The following is a 20,910-nucleotide window of genomic DNA, read 5'->3' as shown; positions in this document are numbered from 1 at the left end:
ACTGGAGGGCTTGCCTTATGAATAAAGGTTGAATAAGCTTGGATTTTTCTCTCTGGAGAGAAGGACAAAGAGAGGAGACCTGATCAAGGTATACAAGATAATGAAAGGAATAGATAGAATCAAAGACTTTTTGCCAGGGCAGGATTGACTGGTACGAGAAGGAGGTAGGTTCTTTACGCAGAGAGTTGGGAATGCATGGAATGTTTTGCCAGTTGAGGTGGTGGAAGCAGAGTCATTGGGGACATTTAAGCGACTGCTGGACAAGCACATGGATAGCAGTGAGTTGAGGGGTGCATAGGTTAAGTTACTATATTTTACATAAGGATTAATTCTCGGCACAACATCGTGGGACAAAGGGCCTGTTCTGTGCTGTACTTTTCTATGTTCTATGTTCTATAAGAACTAAGAGTAGGAGTAGGCAATTCGGTCGCCCGGGCCTGCTTCACTCTTTAATGGGATCGTGGATGATCTCATCTCAGTCTTAGCTCCACTTTCCTGCACACTCCCCATAACCCTTTAAACCATTACTAGTTAAAAATCTTTCAATCTCCTCCTGTGTCCTGGCTTTCTCCGCCCTCTGGGTACCGAATTCTACAGATTCATGATCCTTTGAGGGAAATTATTCTTCCTCATCTCTGCTTTAAATATGCCATCCCTTAGCCTAACACCTCTTGCTCTATATTGCCCTACAAGAGGAAGCATCCATTCTCTGCTTTCTTTGTCAATCCCCTTAAGCATTCCCTTCCCATCTCAGGCGACTGTGAGGAATTTGCACGTTCTCCCCATGTCTGTGTGGGTTTCCTCTGGGTGCTCCAGTTTCCTCCCACAATCCAAAAATGTGCAGGTCAGGTGGACTGGCCATGCTAAATTGCCCACAGTGTTCAGGGAGGTATAAGTTAGGTGCATTAGCCAAGGGTAAATATAGGGTAGGTGAATGGGTCTGGATGGGTTACTCTTTGGAAGGTCGGTGTGGACTTGTTGGGCCGAAGAGCCTGTTTCCATACTGTAGGGAATCTAATCTAATCTAATCTAATCTATAAACTGTATCTCTATTATATCCCCTCTCACCTTTCTAATACTATTGATCAGAAACTTGCCTGAACCAGACATATAAATACCTAGGCTATAATAGCAGGTCAGAGGTTGAAAACATTTTGATAAATAATTCAATTTCTCAATTCTTAAAGCCTCTGCATCATATTCGTGACACGTGACGAATATGATGGGCAACATTCCATTGGTCTGAATGAATGCAGCTTTAACAACACTCATGAAGCTCAACATATTCCATAATGAAGCAGCCTGACTGATTGATTGGTAGCCCAAACACTGCCTTCAATATTCACCCCCTTCATCAGCAGCAGCACAGTAACAGCAACGTGTACCATCAACAAGGTACACTTTAGTAACTAATCAAGACTCTGCTGAGAGCACCTTACAAACCCATGATCTGTTGGAAATCTATGTGAAACAACTTAAACTCAGAAACTGGGCAAAAATGATTTCCAGCTAAATAAAAAAAACAAAGAAACACTAATGCTCGAATACCCTTACTCCCACTCTTCCCTCCCACAACAGCGATAGGGTCCCTCTTGTCTGTACCTACCATCCCACCTGTATCCACCTCCAAAGGATCATCAGTTACCATTTCTGCCAACTCCAGTGGAATGCCACCAACAGACACATACCCTCCTCTTCATTGTCAACCTTTTGCAGGGACTGTGCCCTCCGAGACACCCTGGTCCATGCCTCCTCCATTCCTAACACCTCCCCACATCGCAGTGGGCATTGCAGAAGGTGTAATACTTGCCTGCTTATTTTCTTCCCTCAGTATCTAAGGGCCCAAATGCACCTTCCAGGTGAAGTAGTGTTTTACCTGCACTTCACTTAATCTAGTCGAATGTATTCGCTGCTCACAATGTGGTCTCCTCTACACTGGGTAAATAAAGCACAGACTGGGTGACCTCTGTCGGAAAAAATAAATCTGATCTTCTGATTGTCTGCTACTTCAACACACTACTGTGTTTGCTGATCAACATGACAGAATCTCTGTCTCGGGCTTGCTGCAGTGCTCCAGAGAAGCTCAGTGCAAGATGGAAAAACAACACCTGATTTTCTGCTTGTGAACTCTGCAACCTTCTGGACTCAATAACGAGTGCAATAATTTTAAGGTCTGAGGACCTTCTCCCAACTCCTTAACCTAAACTCCACACACCAGGCCCTGTCATCACTACTAACCTATTGTCCACCACTAACAATCCCCATTTTAGCAGCTATCCATCCCCCCAGGCTGACCTCTACCTATTCCCTTGTCTGCCAAACTACTCTCTCTATCTGGGTTCCATCTTCACCTAACATTTACTCTTTCTCCCTGTCTCCCCACCCTCCTCTAGAATATATACCAACCTTTTCCTGGCTACGATCAATTCTGAAGAAAGGTCACTGGACCTGAAACATTAACTTTGCGTTCTATTCACAGATGCTGCTAGACCTGCTGTGGTTTTCCAGCATTTTCTGTTTTGTTTTATGATATCCAGCTAAATGTCCTTGTAAAAAAGAGCTTTTCCTTGCTTTTCCTGCAAATACGCAAGTAAGAATAAAGAATTCCATCCCTAAGGACATTGTTGGTCAACGTTAGAACTCTCAAAATTACATTGATTTCATGCCATGCACCTGAATTTTGCGAACTTAACAATTAATTACCACACAAATCCACAGTAATTTAGTTCATCATATTTATTCTGTTTTCTTAACTCCAATGAACCAATTAAATTAATGAACATCAACGTAATTAGTTTTTCCTGGAACAACATCAAACTGAAAAGGCATGCTACTGTAATGAAAATAGTTGCACAAGCAATAAAACAGACACCTATTGTGTGTATAGCCTGTTGAACTGTGCTGAGCACAAATAAGGCCATTGAAATGTATCAAATATACCAAGGACAGACATTAGTGAAGGGATCAATTCACAAAGGCAATGTGGAGAAATCCTAAAAGAGTTTGGAAGACAACACATCAAGGTGGTTTCAAAATTGCTTGTAAATACCAAAGTTGCATAGGTTCTTTAAATCTTCGCAATTATTGGTAACTGCACTATTGAAAAGTTTCAGAAGTTTTACAGGATAGTGTTTAAGAAAAATCCTGACAATCTCACATAGTAGTTGCAACTTCACAAATAGACACTGTTGAAACTTCTCTGCAAACATCAAACCCATCACAACCCTACCTTTCCTCTCCATTATTCCAGTTTTTCACATTGCAATAGCTCAACCTGAAATCAGGATTCTGCTCCGACAAGGTGAACATAGAACATACAACATAGAACAATACAGCGCAGAACAGGCCCTTTGGCCCTCGATGTTGCATTGATCTGTGAACTAATCTAAGCCCATCACCCTACACCATCCCATCATCACCCATGTGCTTATCCAAAGACTGTTTAACTGCCCCTAATGTGGCTGCGTTAACTACATTGGCAGGCATGGCATTCTACGCCCTTACCACTCTCTGAGTAAAGAACCTGCCTCTGACATCTGTCTTAAATCTATCACCCCTCAATTTGTAGTTATGCCTCCTTGTACAAGCCAACGTCATCATCCTCAGAAAAAGACTCTAACTGTCCATCCTATCTAATCCTCTGATCATCTTGTATATCTCTATCAAATCCTCCACCACTCCACCGACTTTAGTGTCATCTGCAAACTTACTAATCCATCCACCTATGCCTGCGTTTAAATCATTTACAAAAATGACAAACAGCAGTGGTCCCAAAACTGATCCCTGTTGCACACCACATTAACCAGACTCCTGGCTGAATATTTTTCATTAATCACCTCTAGCTGCCTTCTTACAGAAAGCCAGTCTCTAATCCAAACTGCTGAGTTTTTCTTGCAGTTTCTGTTTTTGTGATGCATAAGAGCTTCATGTGAAAGGAATAGAGAGTTTAGGTGGAAGGGTGTTGTCTACTGGATCTTTCAGGAATCGACAGCATGAGTTGCTAAAGGTCCATTCTTCCTACATTAGCTTAGGTTGCTTCCGGGTGCTCCAGTTGCTTCCCACAATCCAAAGCCGGTCAGGTGAATTGGCTACAATAAATTGCCCATAGTGCATTAGTCAGGGGCGATGGTAAGGGATTGGGTCTGTGTGGGTTATATCAGAGGGTTGATGTGGAGTTGTTGGGCCAAATGGCCTGTTTCCACACTCTCGGGATTCTATGACTTCTATGAAATCACCCTCAATCCCATGCCTCCGCATTTTCTCCAACAGCCTACCATGTGGAACTATATCAAAGACTTTACTGAAGTCCCTGTACACCACATCAACTGCCCTCCCCTCATCCACATGCTTGATCACCTTATCAAAAAACTCAATGAGGTTTGTGAGACACGATCTGCCCTTGACGAAACCATATTGACTATCTGCAATCAAATTGTTGCTTGATAGATGATTATAAATCCTTTCTCTTATAATCCTTTCCAAAACTTTTCCTACAACAGACGTAAGGCATACTGGCCTATAATTACCTGGGTCATCTCTGCTGCCCTTCTTGAATAAGGGCACATTTGCAATCCTCCAGTCCTCTGGTACTAAACCAGTAGACAATGATGACTCAAAGATCTAGGCCAAAGGCTCCACCATCTCCTCCTTCGCTTCCCAGAGAACCCGCGGATAAACCCATCTGGCCCAGGGGACTTATTTACTTTCACACCTTCTAGAATTGATCACACCTCCTCCTTACTAACCTCAATCTTTTCTAGTCTAATAGCCCATATCTCAGTCTTCTCCTCTCCAATATTCTCCTTTTTCTGAGTGAAAACAGATGAGAAATATTCGTTTAGCACCTCTACGATCTCCACAGGATCTAGACACAACTTTCCACACAACTCTTCTGCTTAATATGAGATACAATTTCTTTAGTAAACCATGGTTCCCTTACCTTCTCACTCCCTCCCTGCCTGACAGGGGCATACCTATCAAGAACATGCAATATCTGTTCCTTAAGCCTGCTCCACATTTCGATTGTCCCCATCCCTTGCATTTTGCTACCCCATTCCATGCCTCCTAAGTCTTGCCTAATCGCGTGATATTGCCCTTCCCCTCCCATCTATAACTCTTGCCCTGTAGCATGTACCTATCCATCTCCATTGTAAACTAAACGTAACCGAATTATGGTCACTCTCTCCAAAGTGCTCACCTACAACTAAATCAAACAACTAGCTTGGTTCTTTACCTAGCACCAGATCCAGTGTGGCCTCCCCTCTTGTCGGCCCTTCAACATACCGTGTCAGGAAACCCTCCTGCACACAGTGGACAAAAACTGATCCATCCGACATACTAGAGTTATAATATTTCCAGTCAATGTTGGGGAAGTTAAAGTCCCCATAATAACCACCATGTTCGTTTCACTCCTACCCAGAATTGTTTTGCCAATCCTCTCCTCCACATCCCTGGAACTTTGCGGAGGCCTATAAAAAACTCCCAGCAGTGTGACCTCTCCTCTTCTCTCCTGTTTCTAACCTCAGCACATACCACCTCAGTAAATGAGTCCTCGTCAAAAGGCCACCTTTCAGCTACCGTTATACTATCCTTGGCTAACAAAGCCACACCTCCCCATGTCTTAATGAAAGGTCTAAACCCTGGAACCTGTAACATTCATTCCTCTATCCATGTCTCCGAAATGGCCACAATATCGAAGTCCCAGGTACCTATCCATGCTGCAAGCTCACTTACCTTATTCTGGATACTCCTGGCATTGAAGTAGACATACTTCAAACCAGCTTGCTATCTGCCAGCACACTCCTGTGTCCATGTTCTCCCTACTCACATCCTCCTGTGCACTGAAACTATACCACAGGTTCCCACCCCCTTGTTGAGCTAGTTTAAACCCACCCAAATAGCGCCAGCAAATTTGTAGAGGTCCCACCTTCGCCAGAATGAGCTCCAATTATCCATATACGTGAAACCCTCCCTCTTGCAGCACGTGTTTAGCTGATATCTCTCCCTGTATCTCACCTCACTATTCCATGGCACAGGTAACAAACCAGAGATAACAACTCTGTATGTTCTAGCTCCCTGAAATCCTGCCTTACATCCCTATCCCTCTTTCTACCCATGTCGTTGGTACCTATATGGACCATGACTTGGGGCTGGTCACCCTCTCCCTTCAGGACCCCAGGTGCACTTATCAATATAATCCTCAACTCCGCTGTGACCTTTGGAATCACCAATTTGCTCCAGTCTTATCTAATCATTGCTAGAGCTTTTCTAGAAATGGCTGGTCTTTCAATTCTAAGATGATTCCGTCTGGAGTTCCCGAAGGTTCACATCTACATTTTACCCTTTGCAGACATCTGCAGACATAGTTTGATTTCTGTCTGTGAGCTGATGCCTGCCTGTTCTACCTTTTTTGCCATGTTCTTTGGCTTCCCCACTGCCTCTGTTGCTGTGGGTTGGTATGAATGGGTGCAATCCACCTCATTGGTAACGCTGCTGGATTAGCAACTTAGAGGCACAGCCCAATGCTCAGATTTCACCATGGCAGCTGGTGGAATTAAAATTCAATCCACTTACAAATCTGCTAAATAAGGGCTCTTGTGCCACTTGTCTCTATCTGCCCTAAACATGTGTCTGAGCAGGTTGATTAATATTATCTAAATCTTCACCACACAGTTAGTCACAGTCAGGGAAACAATGACATGCTATAGTTCTAGAGGGATCCAAAAGGGGATGGATTTGTCCCATTGCCATCAAGAGGCAAACTAATGGGCATGCCCAGAAGAAATGGTGAAAGAAGGGCTGGATTTGTCTCCTATGAGAACTGCTCCTTGTCTATCCTACCAGTGAATAAGCAGATTTTTCTTATGTATGCCTTAGTGGGAGACACCTACTATGGACATAGTGCATTCTATACGGGAAGAACATGGCTATCAGCAATATTTCTTCTGATTTAACCATTAACCACCAAATTTAGTTTAAGCCAGAAACTGATGAGAAACTGCACATAACTATCTGTCCACCCAAATGATATAAATGAGGATTTGGAAGTTTGGGGCCGTGGAACTTTCAACTATTCCACATTTCACCGCAGACTGGGTGAAGATCATTTTTGAGGCAAAGAAAGTTATCCATAAATGGGCCATGCACGAGAAGGAGATTAAAACTCAAGCAGAAGAGGCAAGTGGGGACTTGCAGACTCCAAGTTTCTGCAGTAAAATTTGGAATTGGGGACTGAACACTCAGATCCATCCGTTGATCAGAATTCTGTCTCGTGATTGTTGTACTGCAATTTGTGATACTTATCAGTGTAATAGTCTTGTTTCATTTGTTAAAATGGAATGTTTTAAGAAATGAAAGGAACTGACACCAGGGATTGGTCTCAGATACCAAATATTAGCTGGTATAGAAGAGGGTTTGTCATGACTGCTGACTATAGGCTATGAATAATCTAGACATGGTTAGTTGGCAGTATTTCTTATTATTTGTTCATCATCATTTGTATTGATATTAAGATGTGGAAAGTGTAAAACAATGCATTTGTCACAGAACAAAAAGAAAATGAGTAAGATATTGTAAATTGATCTGTAACTTTGTTTACATTTATGACTAGATTTTTGATCAGTACAATGATCCAAATGGCATTTCAAATAACAGAAATGAAATAATGCTTTGCTGACAGTATTTACTGTAAAGGGAGTAATGCTCACCACTGTCTGGAGGTGCCCGGTAGGATGTAGCAAACTTAGTTGGGACGATCCTCAGATAAACCTTTGGATCAAAAGGAGGGAGATGTTGGAAGAGGCTGAAGATAACAGGAACTGACAAGATGCTTGACAATGGGCTGTTATGTGAATGGAATTACACTGAATCATTCAAATTCGCTAAGAGTTAAGATTGCAGGAAATCCGTTACTGCTGTCACTACCCAATAAAGGTAAAACATTCAGGATTGGTCACAGACTCAGATAATTCCAAATAAGGCAAACACTTGGCACAGAGAGATGTGTGCTGAAAATGTGTTGCTGGAAAAGCACAGCAGGTCAGGCAGCATCCAAGGAACAGGAGAATCGACGTTTGGGGCATGAGCCCTTCTTCGGGCTCATGCCCGAAACGTCGATTCTCCTGTTCCTTGGATGCTGCCTGACCTGCTGTGCTTTTCCAGCAACACATTTTCAGCACTGATCTCCAGCATCTGCAGTCCTCACTCTCTCCACAGCGAGATGTGTACAAAGCATCCTAGAAAACCCCTGATTTTTCAGCAGAACTTTGAAGAATAACACTGCAAGAGGTCTGGAGGCAAGGTGAAGACATTGAGAAGGGTTTCCAGCCTGGTCACTGCTAACTCTCCCAAGTAATAATGTTTGGGGTTAGTTACAGAACCCAGCATACTTAAAAGTGCATGTTATTCATTTAAGTATATAATAAATTAATAGAGCTTTATAGAGCTCGAAGTATCTCTGCTGTCTCTTGATCTATGTATATACTGTTGTCTCTGAGAGACAGGAAACACTAGCAAAACCAAAGCCATTGTTTTCCCTCCATAAAGTCCCTTGCCTAGCTATCAAATCCATTCCTTTTTGTAAAGTCTTAGCATAACTTCTGATGCCTCGGTTAGGATCCCAAATGGTTTCATAACAGTCATCTCAACCTGTTCATCCCAGCTTCAAAGATTTATGATAACCCACCCTCTGGGGTTCACTGCTTCTGCATCACAGTGAAAATTGTGCCATTTAGTTTCTATTGCTCTTCCTCAGTCTTCCTAACAAAAGTCATCACCACGTATTCATCCAAATTAAATTTCACCAGCCAGCTCTGTGCTCAGTTCACTGATCCATGTCCCCCATGATCTGTTTCTATCCACCTCTTTGTATACTTTGGACTAGATGTTAAGGAGCATTGTAAATCCTGACCCTTCCTAACAGCTGTCAGCCTGCCAAGTTGAAACTCAGCTGTCCAGGAACCGTGTTACACTGGCAGCAACTTTATTTGTTTCAGAAATGAACCTCCATTCCCATCCTGAAAGTGGTTCTGCCCAAGAGAGCTGGCAGCCATGTCTGGGATCATAGCCAGAACCCCAAACGAAGATAGGATAGGATTCCAGCTTAAAGGGAAGTCAGGAGATTTTTGGACTGGCCAGGCTGGCAGACTGCAGCTGGGGGGGTTGGGTGGGGTTGTGAGGGTGGGGGAAGGGGTTTTGTTGAAGTCTGAGAGATTGGCTCCGAGGAAGAGATAAAGTGAGGGATGCAACCTCAGAACAGGTCCTCCAATGGGCATCAGGGTACCTGCCTTGTCCTTGCATGTGCCAAATAGCAGTGAATCCCCTGGTCACAAGGGCCTCAATAGGACTATATATAGATGAGTTGCCTGATGCCCTCCCTGCCCTTTTGTAACACAGGAGCCAGGTTAGAGGTGAGTGGGAAAGCCAACCACTTGATTTCATGAGCCCCCCTAACCATGAAATTAACAGAGTAGTCATACCCTACTGAGTTTTGTTTCATGGTTGTTACAAAGCTGTTTTCCCCTTTAAGCAGAATGTAAAAATACTAGCTATCTGATCATCAAAACCAGCAAACTAAAGCAAACAAACAATTGTCTTGATGAAACAAGCAATTATGCACATGTAAGGCTTAGGAGTGAAGCTGCACTAGCAGAGGCAGCCCTGGGAGTACAAAAATGTGCATCGTTTCTCCAGAGTATGGATGGTCAGTTGCTGGAGTCCAAAAAGGGAATGGGTGGTAGAGAATTGGTTCAGCAAAGTAAAAACTAAAAGCTTGAATGTTGGAAGTCAGAAATAGAAAAACAGAAAAATGCCAGTTGAAGCAATACTGAACTTGAACAAAGTATTAGTTGGACCCAAAGTTGAAGTAGTGAATGCAGTTTTGGCATCAAATTATATAAAAACTATAATAATGGGTGTAAATAAGTATTTGGGAGAACAGCACTTGAGTGTTATTGAAAAAAAGAGTATTCTTTTTCGGCTTTTCATCTTGCCTCATCAATACAATTCACAAGTAGTGTCAAAATACAGGGTAATTAACAATATATTGTAGGAGAGTAAAGTATTGATTAGTTGGCAAGTGGACTCTGTGGCAGAAGCATCACCAATTGATGATGGCTGACAGTTAACTGCCAAAATTTGTATATGTTTTAAACCAGACAAGTTAACTATGGTCAATGAAGAAATGGACTGAAGAAATGAACCAGAGAATATGATCACTTATTTTGTTAAGTTGAAAGAGGCACAGTGTGTGTACATGTTCTTGTTGTCTGCACAGGACAGGACCGTATGTACTAAGACATGTAGCTTTCAGTAGTTGCAAGTATACCACAGTGTGAGCCTGACTGACAATCCTAAATTAGTACATGTCGTCCAATCGCAAAAATCACTGTGTTGTGGGTTTCATCGGTATGGGCTAGTCAGTTATTGTCAGTACGTTATTCATTGCAAACTGTCTTCAGTGGATCAAAACCTTGAAACTCACTCTCTCTCTAACAGCATGATGGGTGTCCTTATATACATGGAATGCTGCAGCTTAGGAAGGTGACTCATCATCACCTTCTCAAGGGCAATCACTGATGGGCAATAACTAGTGTTGCTAGCATCCACAATTAATACACATTATCACATGGTTATTGTGGGACCTTGCTGTGTACAATTTGTTTTGTACATTACCGACAGAGGGACTACATATCAAAAGGGCTTTGTGAAGTGCAAAATGCTTTGAGTTATCCTGAGATCATAAAAAGGGACAATATAAATGCAAGGTGTTCCTATTTTCCTCTACCATCAATGCTTCTTTCATGAGAAAAGCATGTCAGTCCCATGTTCTGTAAGCAAATCATACTTGGCTTACCGTCAAAATCTATGAACTGTTCCATCTATTTGGAATGTAACAGTGAGTCTGGAAGATGGAGTAGCATTTTGGGAATTTGTGGTTATACACATTTATGTAATTGTGGTCTAGAGCGCTGTATGGGCGAGCTAATTCTTTGGCTCTCTTCCATCTATTACTGTTCACCTCTCCAATAGTGCAAGGTCTGACCCTTGCTTGTGGTTTCTTCTTCATTTTCCACATGTTGGCAAAGGATATTGGCTCCAGTCTCCAGCATTTCCTGCTCACTGCCTATATTTTAGTCCCTGATCTAACTTATGTTTTTTTCCCTCTGCTCACAGCCTCATACTAGGCCCCAAGACAAACCTCCTGTTAACACAGAGACAGGGTCAGAAAGCAAATGAGAAAACTTTCAAGGGAGAGAAAATGTAGAAAAAGAATTAGTAGGAAAATAATTGCAGAGTGGAGCAGAAATTTTTAATTTCTGGGCTGAAGTATCTTTTCAGGGGAAGTCCTAGGATTGTTGAGGGGCCCAGGCCACAGTTACGTGTGGCTGGTGTGGGTCTTGCGTGGGGGACATCATCTGACAGGGGAGACAAACATGTTGGAAATATGGAACAGAAACAGAAGTTGCTGGAAAAGCTCAACAGATCTGGCAACGTCTGTGAAGAGAAATCAGGATTAACGCTTCAGATCCGGTGACCCTTACAGCCTCAGATAGCTCATGCGCATTTCTGACTGCGACGTGGACGAATGCATTGGCTTTCAGCTGGCACTTTATTACACGATTTGAGGTCCTTGGATTGGGCACTATGTCTCTTTGAAAGAGGGATGTCCCCACTCCTCCATGCCCCTCTAAAGCTGGCAGCAGTAGGCAAACTGATAGCGTTTATCTGATGGAAAACCACCCCACCCACATGTAAACTCTGAATCACCAAAATTCTAATGGATTTGGGGATAATTGGTGTCCACTGGTTCAATAATGAACTGAATTGATCTCCTGTTATGAATGGGTGGGTTCCTGCTGTGGCACTATTCCCACCTCTAACTGAATCACAGAAAGTCTTCCCACACTGACAGACTGACGTATGGCCTGTCCCATGACCAAATGGGCCTGGCCTCCATGTTTTCTGCTGAGTGGGCTGGCTGCATAAAAATCCAGCCTCATGTACCTCATGCAATTTCTGACTCTGATTTGTGTTTGATTTGCTGAGGATTCTGCTCCGAAGCCATCAATAAACCAAAACCTGCAGTATATCAAATGGTGAACATGTGAACTGCCATAGAAGTGCCACTAAGGATAAATAAAAACAGACATACAGCAGAAGCTCGGAATCAAAAGTGCCCAAGCCCTTCAGCTAAATAGCAAGTTCTTCACACAGTTTAGTTTTTTGGGGGAAACTCAGTAGGGATGGCAATTTACACCCTCGGGCTTTCTTGGAGATATCCATGTCTATAACTTCCAATTTCCACATGGTTTAATGAGAACACTCGCCATTCACAGCATATGCCTGGACTGAGTGCTTCTAAGGCCCACCTCCGCCCTTCACTATTTAATATATCTGATTGAAAGGCATTAACAAAGCTGACAGACAGGGAATAAAATTTCAGGAACAATGGTCGTGATTGGGATTTCTATCTTTTTGTATAAAGCCATCAGAAATGAGGTAAAGCATAAACTTTTCCACTTTTTCCTGAGGTTACTTTGTTCAATAAAATTTAAGTGACGACAATCACAGCATGTTGCATGAATCCTGGTGTGAAAGGGTTGTCCATGAGTATAGATTGAGTAGACTGGGCCTGTAACCTGGAACCTAGAAGAATGAGTGGTGAATTCCTTGAAAACATATTCTGTTCTCAAGGGGTTTTGTTTTATACTTTATAACTTTATGTCTCAGACTTATTCGGCAACAACATTTAGGGGAAGCGGTGACACAGCAGTTATGTCATTGGACTAGAGAAAGCGGGATGTTCAAGTGCATGAAACTCAGAGGGTTAGTGTGCAGGTACAGCAAGTAATCAGGAAAGCTAATAAAATGTTTTATTGCAAGGGGAATTGAATGTAAGCGTAAGGATATTATGCTTTAAGGATAATCTCTGCAATATAATGTCATACAGTCTGCAATATAATGTCATACAGTCTTAGAGATGTACAGACCCTTTGATCCAACTCATCCATGCCAACCAGATAGCTGAAATTAATCTCATCCAATTTGCCAGCACTTGACCCATATCCCTCTAGAGTCAAGATTAGAATGGTGGCTGGAAAAGCACAGCAGGTCAGGTAGCATCCGAGGAGCAGGAAAATTGACGTTTCGGCAAAAGCCATAGGCAGATAGGACAAGTCATGGGGACAGTGCTGAGCTGGAAGTTTGGAACTAGGGTGAGGTAGTGGGAGGGGAAATGAGGAAACTTGAAGTCCACATTGATGCCCTGGGTTTGAAGTGTTCCGAGGCGAAAGATGAGGCGTTCTTCCTCCAGGCGTCGGGTGGTGAGGGACCATGGTCAAGGAGGCCCAGGACCTCCATGTCCTCGGCAGAGTGGGAGGGGGAGTTGAAATGTTGGGCCACAGGGCAGTGTGGTTGATTGGTGCGGGTGTCCCAGAGATGTTCCCTAAAGCACTCTGCGAGGAGGCGTCCAGTTTCCCCAGTGTAGAGGAGACCACATCGGGAGCAACGGATACAATAAATGATATTGGTGGATGTGCAGGTAAAACTTTGATGGATGTGGAAGGCTCCTTTAGGGCCTTGGATGATGGTGAGGGAGGAGGTGTGGGCGCAGGTTTTGCAATTCCTGGGGTGGCAAGGGAAGGTGCCAGGACGGGAGGGTGGGTTGTATATGCCTCTCATAGTTTTGTAGACCTCTATTAGGTTGGCCCCTCAACCACCAGCTTTCCAGTGAAAACAATCCAAGTTTATCCAACCTCTTCTAGTACCTAAAACCCTCCAGACCAGGCAACATCCTGGTAAACCTTCTCTGCAAGCTCTCCAAAGCATTCAAGTCCTTCTGGCGGTGTGGCAACCAGAACACAATATTCCAAATGTGGCCTCACTGAAGTTTTATACAGCTATAACATCACTTGCCAACTTTTATTAACAACAAAACAGAAGTATCTGGAAAAGCTCAGCAGATCTGGCAACATCTGCGAAGAGAAATCAAAGTTAATGTTTCAGGTCTAGTGACCCTTCCTCAGAACTTCTGCCAATTTTTATGTTCGGTGCACCATCCAATACAGGCAAGCTTGTTGTAAGCCTTCTTCACCAGCTGTGTTGCCACTGTCAGGGACCTGTGGACATGTAAACCCAGATCCCTCTGTATGTCAATGCAGACATTGTAAGACCCTGATCGTAAGACCCTACAGCGGATAGTGAGGATAGCTGAGGCGATCATCGCGGTCTCTCTTCCCTCCATTACAGACATTTACTCCACACGCTGCATCTGAAAGGCTAAGAGCATTGTGGAAGACCACACACCACTCTTCTCCTCCTCCTGCCATTTGGCAGAAGGTACCAGAGCCAATCTTGGTCTCTCACAGCCAGACTATGCAACAGTTTCCTCCCCCAAGCCATCAGGCTTCTTAACACATTATGATTGGACTCTTTCCCATCTGAAATTCTTTGCATGACTTTGAATTGCTGCTAGAAAAATGTCTATTATTCATCATTCTTCTGGTACACTGTAAATTGCGTGTTTTGCACTTCTTATGCAGTTTATGCCATGTACGATTGTGTAGCACCCTCGGTTCTGGAGGAACGCTGTCTTGTTTTGACTGTATAAGTTGAATATGGTAGAAATGACAAATAAAAAGCTACTCTACTCTAAGAGTTCTGCCATCTATTGTATAATGAGCACCTGAATTTGATCTTCCAAAATGCAGCGTCAGATTAATCCAGATTGTCCAGATTAATCTCCACCTGCCATTTCTCTGCCCTAGTCTGCAATCTATCTATATCCCACAATTCTCCTCACTATCTGCAACACTCTCAATTTTGCTGTCATCTGCAAATTTACTAATCAGATTACCTAAATTTTCCTCCAGATCATTAATATAGATTAGATATAAGTATCAAAGGTCCCGGCACTGACCTGTGTGTAACACCACTAGTTACTGCTTTCCATTTTAAAAAGCACCCTTCCACCACTACTGTCTGTCTTCTATGAGACCCTGAGGGGACTTAATTGAGTGAATGTTATTATTTTTCTGCCTCTTATTCCAGATGAGGAAAACAATATTTATTGGTTCATAAAATATTAATCAAAAGATTTTGCTCTCCTTGAACATATCATGCTCAAATTTTCCAAATCCTTTCGGTAACAAATCTTCATTAACAATATCGTGACAGGTCAACTATTTCATTAAAAGGTACTTAGTTGAGCATACCTGAAACTGTGAAAAGTCACTCTTCTCAAAGTCTAGTCTCTCAGAATTTGCCACTTGGAGTGTTAATATTCCCTCATTATAAACGATATTTTGATTCAAGTTAAAAGCTGTGGAATTTGCCCCAAAAAGAAATACTTCAAATGTCCCATTGTAACCCTGTTGGGGATAGATAATATGTTATTTAACTCAGTTACCAGAAAATAGATTCCAACTTTTAAATAAAAGTCAAATAAAACTGAAATGAACACACTTGATCAAGGTCTTGTACGAATATGTGAAGTATGGGTACACCATTTGCAGTCTCCTCAGGCACACTCACATGAAATTTGTCAGTAGATATTCCATGCACTGAGTAAAATGTTGGTTTATTGTCATTCACATCAAGTATTAATACTGTCACTGCTGCTGTTGTTGAAGCAGATAGGTCTTTAACCCCCTCAACAAGTTCAAAAGCCTAAATGAAAGAAAACATTTTTATTTTGCCCTGATTTAAATGTGTATTAATGCAACAAGGTAATGCAACAAAGCTGCACTGAGAAAGATCAAATCTGCTGTAGTTCCCACCCCCAACAATTTTGATGACCTACTTTTTCCTGTTTTTCAAAAATCATCCAAACATCTGCACAGCCTAATCTTCAGTAACTCATTTGTTTTCTATACTGAGCACTGTAAGCTTTGCAGCTGACACTGACATTTCAAAATTCCTGTTGTGCTGTGCATTCACAGTAGATGTTATAGGTTTGAGCCTGAAAGTATTGAAAGGACACTAAAAGGCAAATGCATGTATTGATTTAGTATAGAATTTCTGCACATTACAAAAGCTGATAAGTTACAGTGGTATCTATTTTCTACTCATCCCCACTCCTGTCAATGGAATGAAATAAATGTTATGAGTGGCAAGCAAAAAACATGCAGACAGCATCTGGCCAGTAATTTTAACCTAAGAAGGGTCAACCTAAATACTGAAATGTGTACTGAAGTTTAAAACTGTGGGGGTAAACTGGAAAACTATATCTCGGTGATGATGTTTAAAATCACAATGTCAGAGTTTCACAGCTGAGTAAGACTTACAGTGATATCAATTGTTACATGTTCTCTCATCTCTTCTCTGTCCAGCAAAGAGACAACAGTGATCGTGCCAGTTACTTCATCCACAGTAAATGCTTTTGTACCTAAAGTAACCAAATTAACAAACATGTAACCTTAACATTCAAGGATATGGGACAAGTGCAGGAAATTGAGATTAGTGCACCTTTAGTGGTAGTTATGTCACATCAGACTTGATGGATTGAAGGGCCTCTTCTGCACTTAATGAATCTATGAATTTCTTCTATCAGAGGGTTTGAGTGTTTGGGACTCTTTGTCACAGAGAACTCTGGAGCAGAGTTTTTGTGTATATTTAAGAGAGAGATTCTTGGTCAGTAGACAAATCAGGGTTAACAGGGAAAAGGCAGGAAAGTGGATGATAGGAACATCTGATCAGCCATAATCCTATTAAATGGTGGAGCAGGCTCAAGGAGCTGAACAGTCAACTCCTGTTCCTTTTCTTATGGTGTTATGGTCTTACTGTGTCAAAATGTTCCTCCTGTTTTGTGCCTGAGCCTTTACATTTAATATTACATTTATGGCCCCATTGGTTTCAGTCCCTTAATCAAAGAAACAATCATTCAAGCTACTGGGTCCCATTTCCCAACAATTTAAATTGTCAGATCGTCCCCTACTTTCAGCTAACAAAGACAATCTGAACATTCAGTCATTCTATTTATTTGTATTGTCTATTGCACCAGAGGACACAATAGCAATGGAAGTGGACTTGAAAACAAATTAGCAATCGTTTCTCATGCAATGTAACTGTTGCTTCATCCTGATATTTGGCATTCTTCTGATTCTGAGGAAAAGTAAGGGCAGCAGATGCTGGAGATCAGAGTCAAGAGTGTGATGCTGGAAAAGTACAGCAGGTCAGGCAGTATCTGAGGAGCAAGAGAATCAACGTTTCGGGCATGAGTCCTTCATCAGGAATGTGGGGGTGGGGGGCCCACAGGCCCTGTGGCTGATCACTTCAACTCTCCCTCTCACTCTACCATGGGAATGCAAGTCCTGGGCCTCCTCCACCACCAAATCCTGGTCACCTAATGCCTGGAGAAAGAAAGCTTCATCTTCCGCCATGAAACCCTCCAACTGCACGGCATCAACATCGATTTTATTAGTTTCCTCATCTCCCCACCCCTCACCTTACCCAATCCTCTAACTCCGCACTGTCCTCTTGAACTGTCCTACCTGTCCAACTCCTTCCCACCTATCCGCTCCACTCTCCGCTCCGACCTATCACCATCAACCCCCACATTCATCGACCAATCGCATTCCCAGTTACCTTCCCAACAATCCCACCCCTTCCTATTTATCTCTCTGCCTCCTTAGGCCACCTCCCACCCAATTTTCCTGATGAAGGGCTTATGCCTGAAACAACGACTCTCCTGCTCCTCAGATGCTGCGTGACCTGCTGTGCTTTTCCAGCACCACACTCATTCTTCTGATTCTGTCCTGAGAACACAAAAATCTTTGACAAAATGTTTAATTATTTAGCAATAATAAAATGTGTTTGTACTTCCATCTTATGAAGGTCTCTGCATATTCTGGTCACAGGTGAAGTGGCCTGTGATCAGGATCAGTAAACAATTGATTTGCAGACCTCTTGATGCCACGGAGGCTCACCCACCAGCTATGACAGCTGGGAAAATGCAAGCAACCCTGTTATGGTTTCTCACTTATCCATTCTGGTTTTGCTGAACTGAAAAATTATTTCAATATTGTCAGAAGACCATTTGACTACATGGAGCCTCGTAGCTGGATCCAATCTCCCCCCCCCCCCCCCCCCCCCCCCCCCCCCCCCCCCCCCCCACATTTGAAACTTTAAGGGTTTCAGACACTGGACAGCAATGAGGAATGTTCCCACTTTCACACTCAAGCTACTAAGGAAAGGTTAAGAAACTGAATAGTTTCCTGGGAGAGATAATCGATTAGATTCAGGATGAACATAGAACATTACAGCGTAGTACAGGCCCTTCAGCCCTCGATGTTGCACTGACCTGTGGAACTAATCTGAAGCCCATCTATCCTACACTATTCCATTTTCAACTATATGTTTTTCCAATGACCATTTAAATGCCCTTAAAGTTGGCAAGTCTACTACTGTTGCAGGCAGGGCGTTCCATGCCCTTACTACTCACTGAGTAAAGAAACTACCTCTGACATCTGTCCTATACCTATCACCCCTCAATTTAAAGCTATGGCCCTTCGTGCTAGCCATCACCAACCAAGGAAAAATGATATGGGGATCATCTTGCCTCATGGCAATAACTTTGTTAAATTCTGTCATATTCTGAGACTATAATTGTCCAAAATTGTGGCTCCAGGAAGAGATAAGAGATTGGGAATTCAACATCAAGCAACTATCCTTCTGACTGACTAAATATTCTAGCTTTTCCCCGATCCCACTTTTACTGAGATGCCCATGCTTAGCTACTTCCCCCATTCAGTAACACTGCATATTCTCTGCCCTCAGCATGCCAACGTACTCCATTGTGTCATCTGCCCTTAATATTCAGCTTCCATCCTTCACTGCCCTCTTCATCTCTATGACTATTCCCCTGCCCTCAGCATCTCAGTTTTCTGCCCCCATTACCCATGATCCCTTCATTTCCTGCCCAACAATCTTGCCCTTTCACTTCCATTCTCTCGCTTTCCTTTCCACCCATCCCACTCTCTATTGATCTTTTCTGTTAATCCCCCTTTTAGGTTAATCACTTATTTAATTTGATCTCTGTTTTTAGTTGAAGCTCATTTGCCTGGCCTGGTCAGGTTAGTTAACACCAAGCAGATGTTGGGTTAGGTTATGGCCTAGTTGATCTTTTACCTTAATCACAGAAAGCATTTATGGCAGACTGCATATAAATGAGACTTCTCAGGAACTGAAGTACATGGAGAGGCTTCACTGCGACTGCTTATGCAAAGAACTGGCATGTTTCTGAAGTAGACAACTTTGAAGAAATTTGCGCTTAGCAGAGAGCGGAGGAAATAGTTGACCTTATCAGGTATATGCCATTGGTGGACCAGGCTCAGAAGGTAATATGGCCTTTTCCTGCTCTTTTTTTTTTCTACACTTCTATGAATTAACTCACTAAGTGCGCATCGACAGCTCTCTGAGGAATTGCTCACTCTCTCATTTATATAACTCTATCCCTTCACCATTTCATATAATCATAGAATCACACAAGAAACACCTGACCCTTCGATCTAATCTGACTTCCCAGTTCTTGGATGTAATGGTGTACCAAGTGCTCATCCAGGTACTTTTTAAAGGATGGAGTCAACTTGCCTCTACCACCCTCTCAAGTAGTGCATTCCAAACTATCATCACACTTTCGGTTAAAAAAAGGTTTTCCTCACATCGCTCCCCCCTTACCTTGAACACATGTCCCCTAATGACTCACCCTTCAAGGGGAACAGCTGCTTCTTATCCACTCAGTCCATGCCCCTCATATTGTTGTACTCCTCAGATCACCCCTCAGTCTTGCCTGCTCCAACAAAAACAACCCAAGCCTATCCAACCTTGCCCCTTAACATAAATTTTCCATCCCAGGCAGCAACCTGGTGAATCTCCTCTGCAGCTCCTCCAACGCAGTTTTCCCAATTGCTCGTCAAAGGCAGAGAGAATGGAAAAGTCTACCCTCAGAACCGCTTTTCAGCCATGAACACTGCTGCTGCTTAATATCACATAATGGAAACCTGCCCTTTACAGAGTGGATGTTCCCAGCGCTAAAGATTTCCCAGTATTGTGCAGATGACAGATTGGCAAATTTAGAACTGCTAAGAATATATTCAGCAAAAAGAATTAAAATCTTCATTTGTGTTTTTATTATGTGGTAAGGATCTCTCATCAATGCTGAAATACATACCGTTAATACTATATCTGACTGGATTGTTAATACCTTGGTCTCCATCAATTGCTGTTATAGTGATGATACTTGTATTCTAAACAAAGAATATTTATGATACATTACCAGGTCAATTGGAAGTCACATGCAATAATATGGCACATTTTGCAAATAATGTTAATTTACTATCAAACATACCACGGGTAAATTCTCTGGAACTCGAACATAGTAAAATGAGCTTAAATATTCTGGTGGTTTATTTGGTATGTCAATCACATTTACGATCAGTCTGGCAGTGGAATATTTTGTTTCTGGTTCTCCTTGATCCTGTTGAAAGAATTAGATTAATTTTACACCTTCCAGCATGTATTACTAACTATTTTACAAGAAACTTAAAACTAATTCATCCGCTCTGTTGTGATAAACCCAAAATATCTTGGCCAACTTTGTCCTTGAATGAAAACTAATTTTTTTAATAAGTTGTGAGAAAGCTTTTAATGCTGGATAGATCCAAGATTGTAATTGGGCAGAAAAGCAAAGATAAACAAGATATTTCGGTGACAGAGAACGTTTTGCAATGCTGTGGACTGTAGGAGGAAAGGGAGGTCTGAGGGATGAAGGAATTTGTACAGGTTTGAGCCTTTGGAAGAAATGAATTAGGGTGGGCAGTTGATAAAAATCATTCCACATCCTACTGTTCTCTATCTTTATCTACATACATTCACACAGTGGACATATATCTTGCTCAGTTGGCTTTACTGCTT

The 20,910-nt window shown here is 42.4% G+C and overlaps 1 protein-coding gene and 1 long non-coding RNA gene across 8 annotated transcripts in view; one reads left to right on the top strand and one right to left on the bottom strand.

Moving 5' to 3' along the window:
- LOC122557672 (cadherin-related family member 2-like) overlaps positions 1–20,910 on the bottom strand; it is a 156,600-nt gene that overhangs the window by 114,306 nt on the left and 21,384 nt on the right. For 6 of the 7 annotated variants that reach the window (XM_043705509.1, XM_043705516.1, XM_043705533.1 and 3 more), the window contains 5 exons: positions 20,345–20,473; positions 20,168–20,243; positions 16,284–16,384; positions 15,463–15,666; positions 15,213–15,368 (listed from right to left, as the gene is read on the bottom strand). In XM_043705509.1, the coding sequence (XP_043561444.1) occupies positions 15,213–15,368; positions 15,463–15,666; positions 16,284–16,384; positions 20,168–20,243; positions 20,345–20,473 (666 nt within the window). The remainder of the gene's footprint in view (positions 1–15,212; positions 15,369–15,462; positions 15,667–16,283; positions 16,385–20,167; positions 20,244–20,344; positions 20,474–20,910) is intronic. The other variant, XM_043705523.1, reaches the window with a different exon arrangement.
- LOC122557699 overlaps positions 1–20,910 on the top strand; it is a 29,541-nt gene that overhangs the window by 7,284 nt on the left and 1,347 nt on the right. The window lies entirely within an intron of this gene.

The sequence above is a fragment of the Chiloscyllium plagiosum genome, chromosome 2, assembly GCF_004010195.1.
Source record: "Chiloscyllium plagiosum isolate BGI_BamShark_2017 chromosome 2, ASM401019v2, whole genome shotgun sequence".
NCBI classification, from domain to species: domain Eukaryota; kingdom Metazoa; phylum Chordata; class Chondrichthyes; order Orectolobiformes; family Hemiscylliidae; genus Chiloscyllium; species Chiloscyllium plagiosum.
The sequence above is the reverse complement of the archived record's forward strand: the minus strand, read 5'-3'. Positions and strand labels throughout refer to the sequence as shown.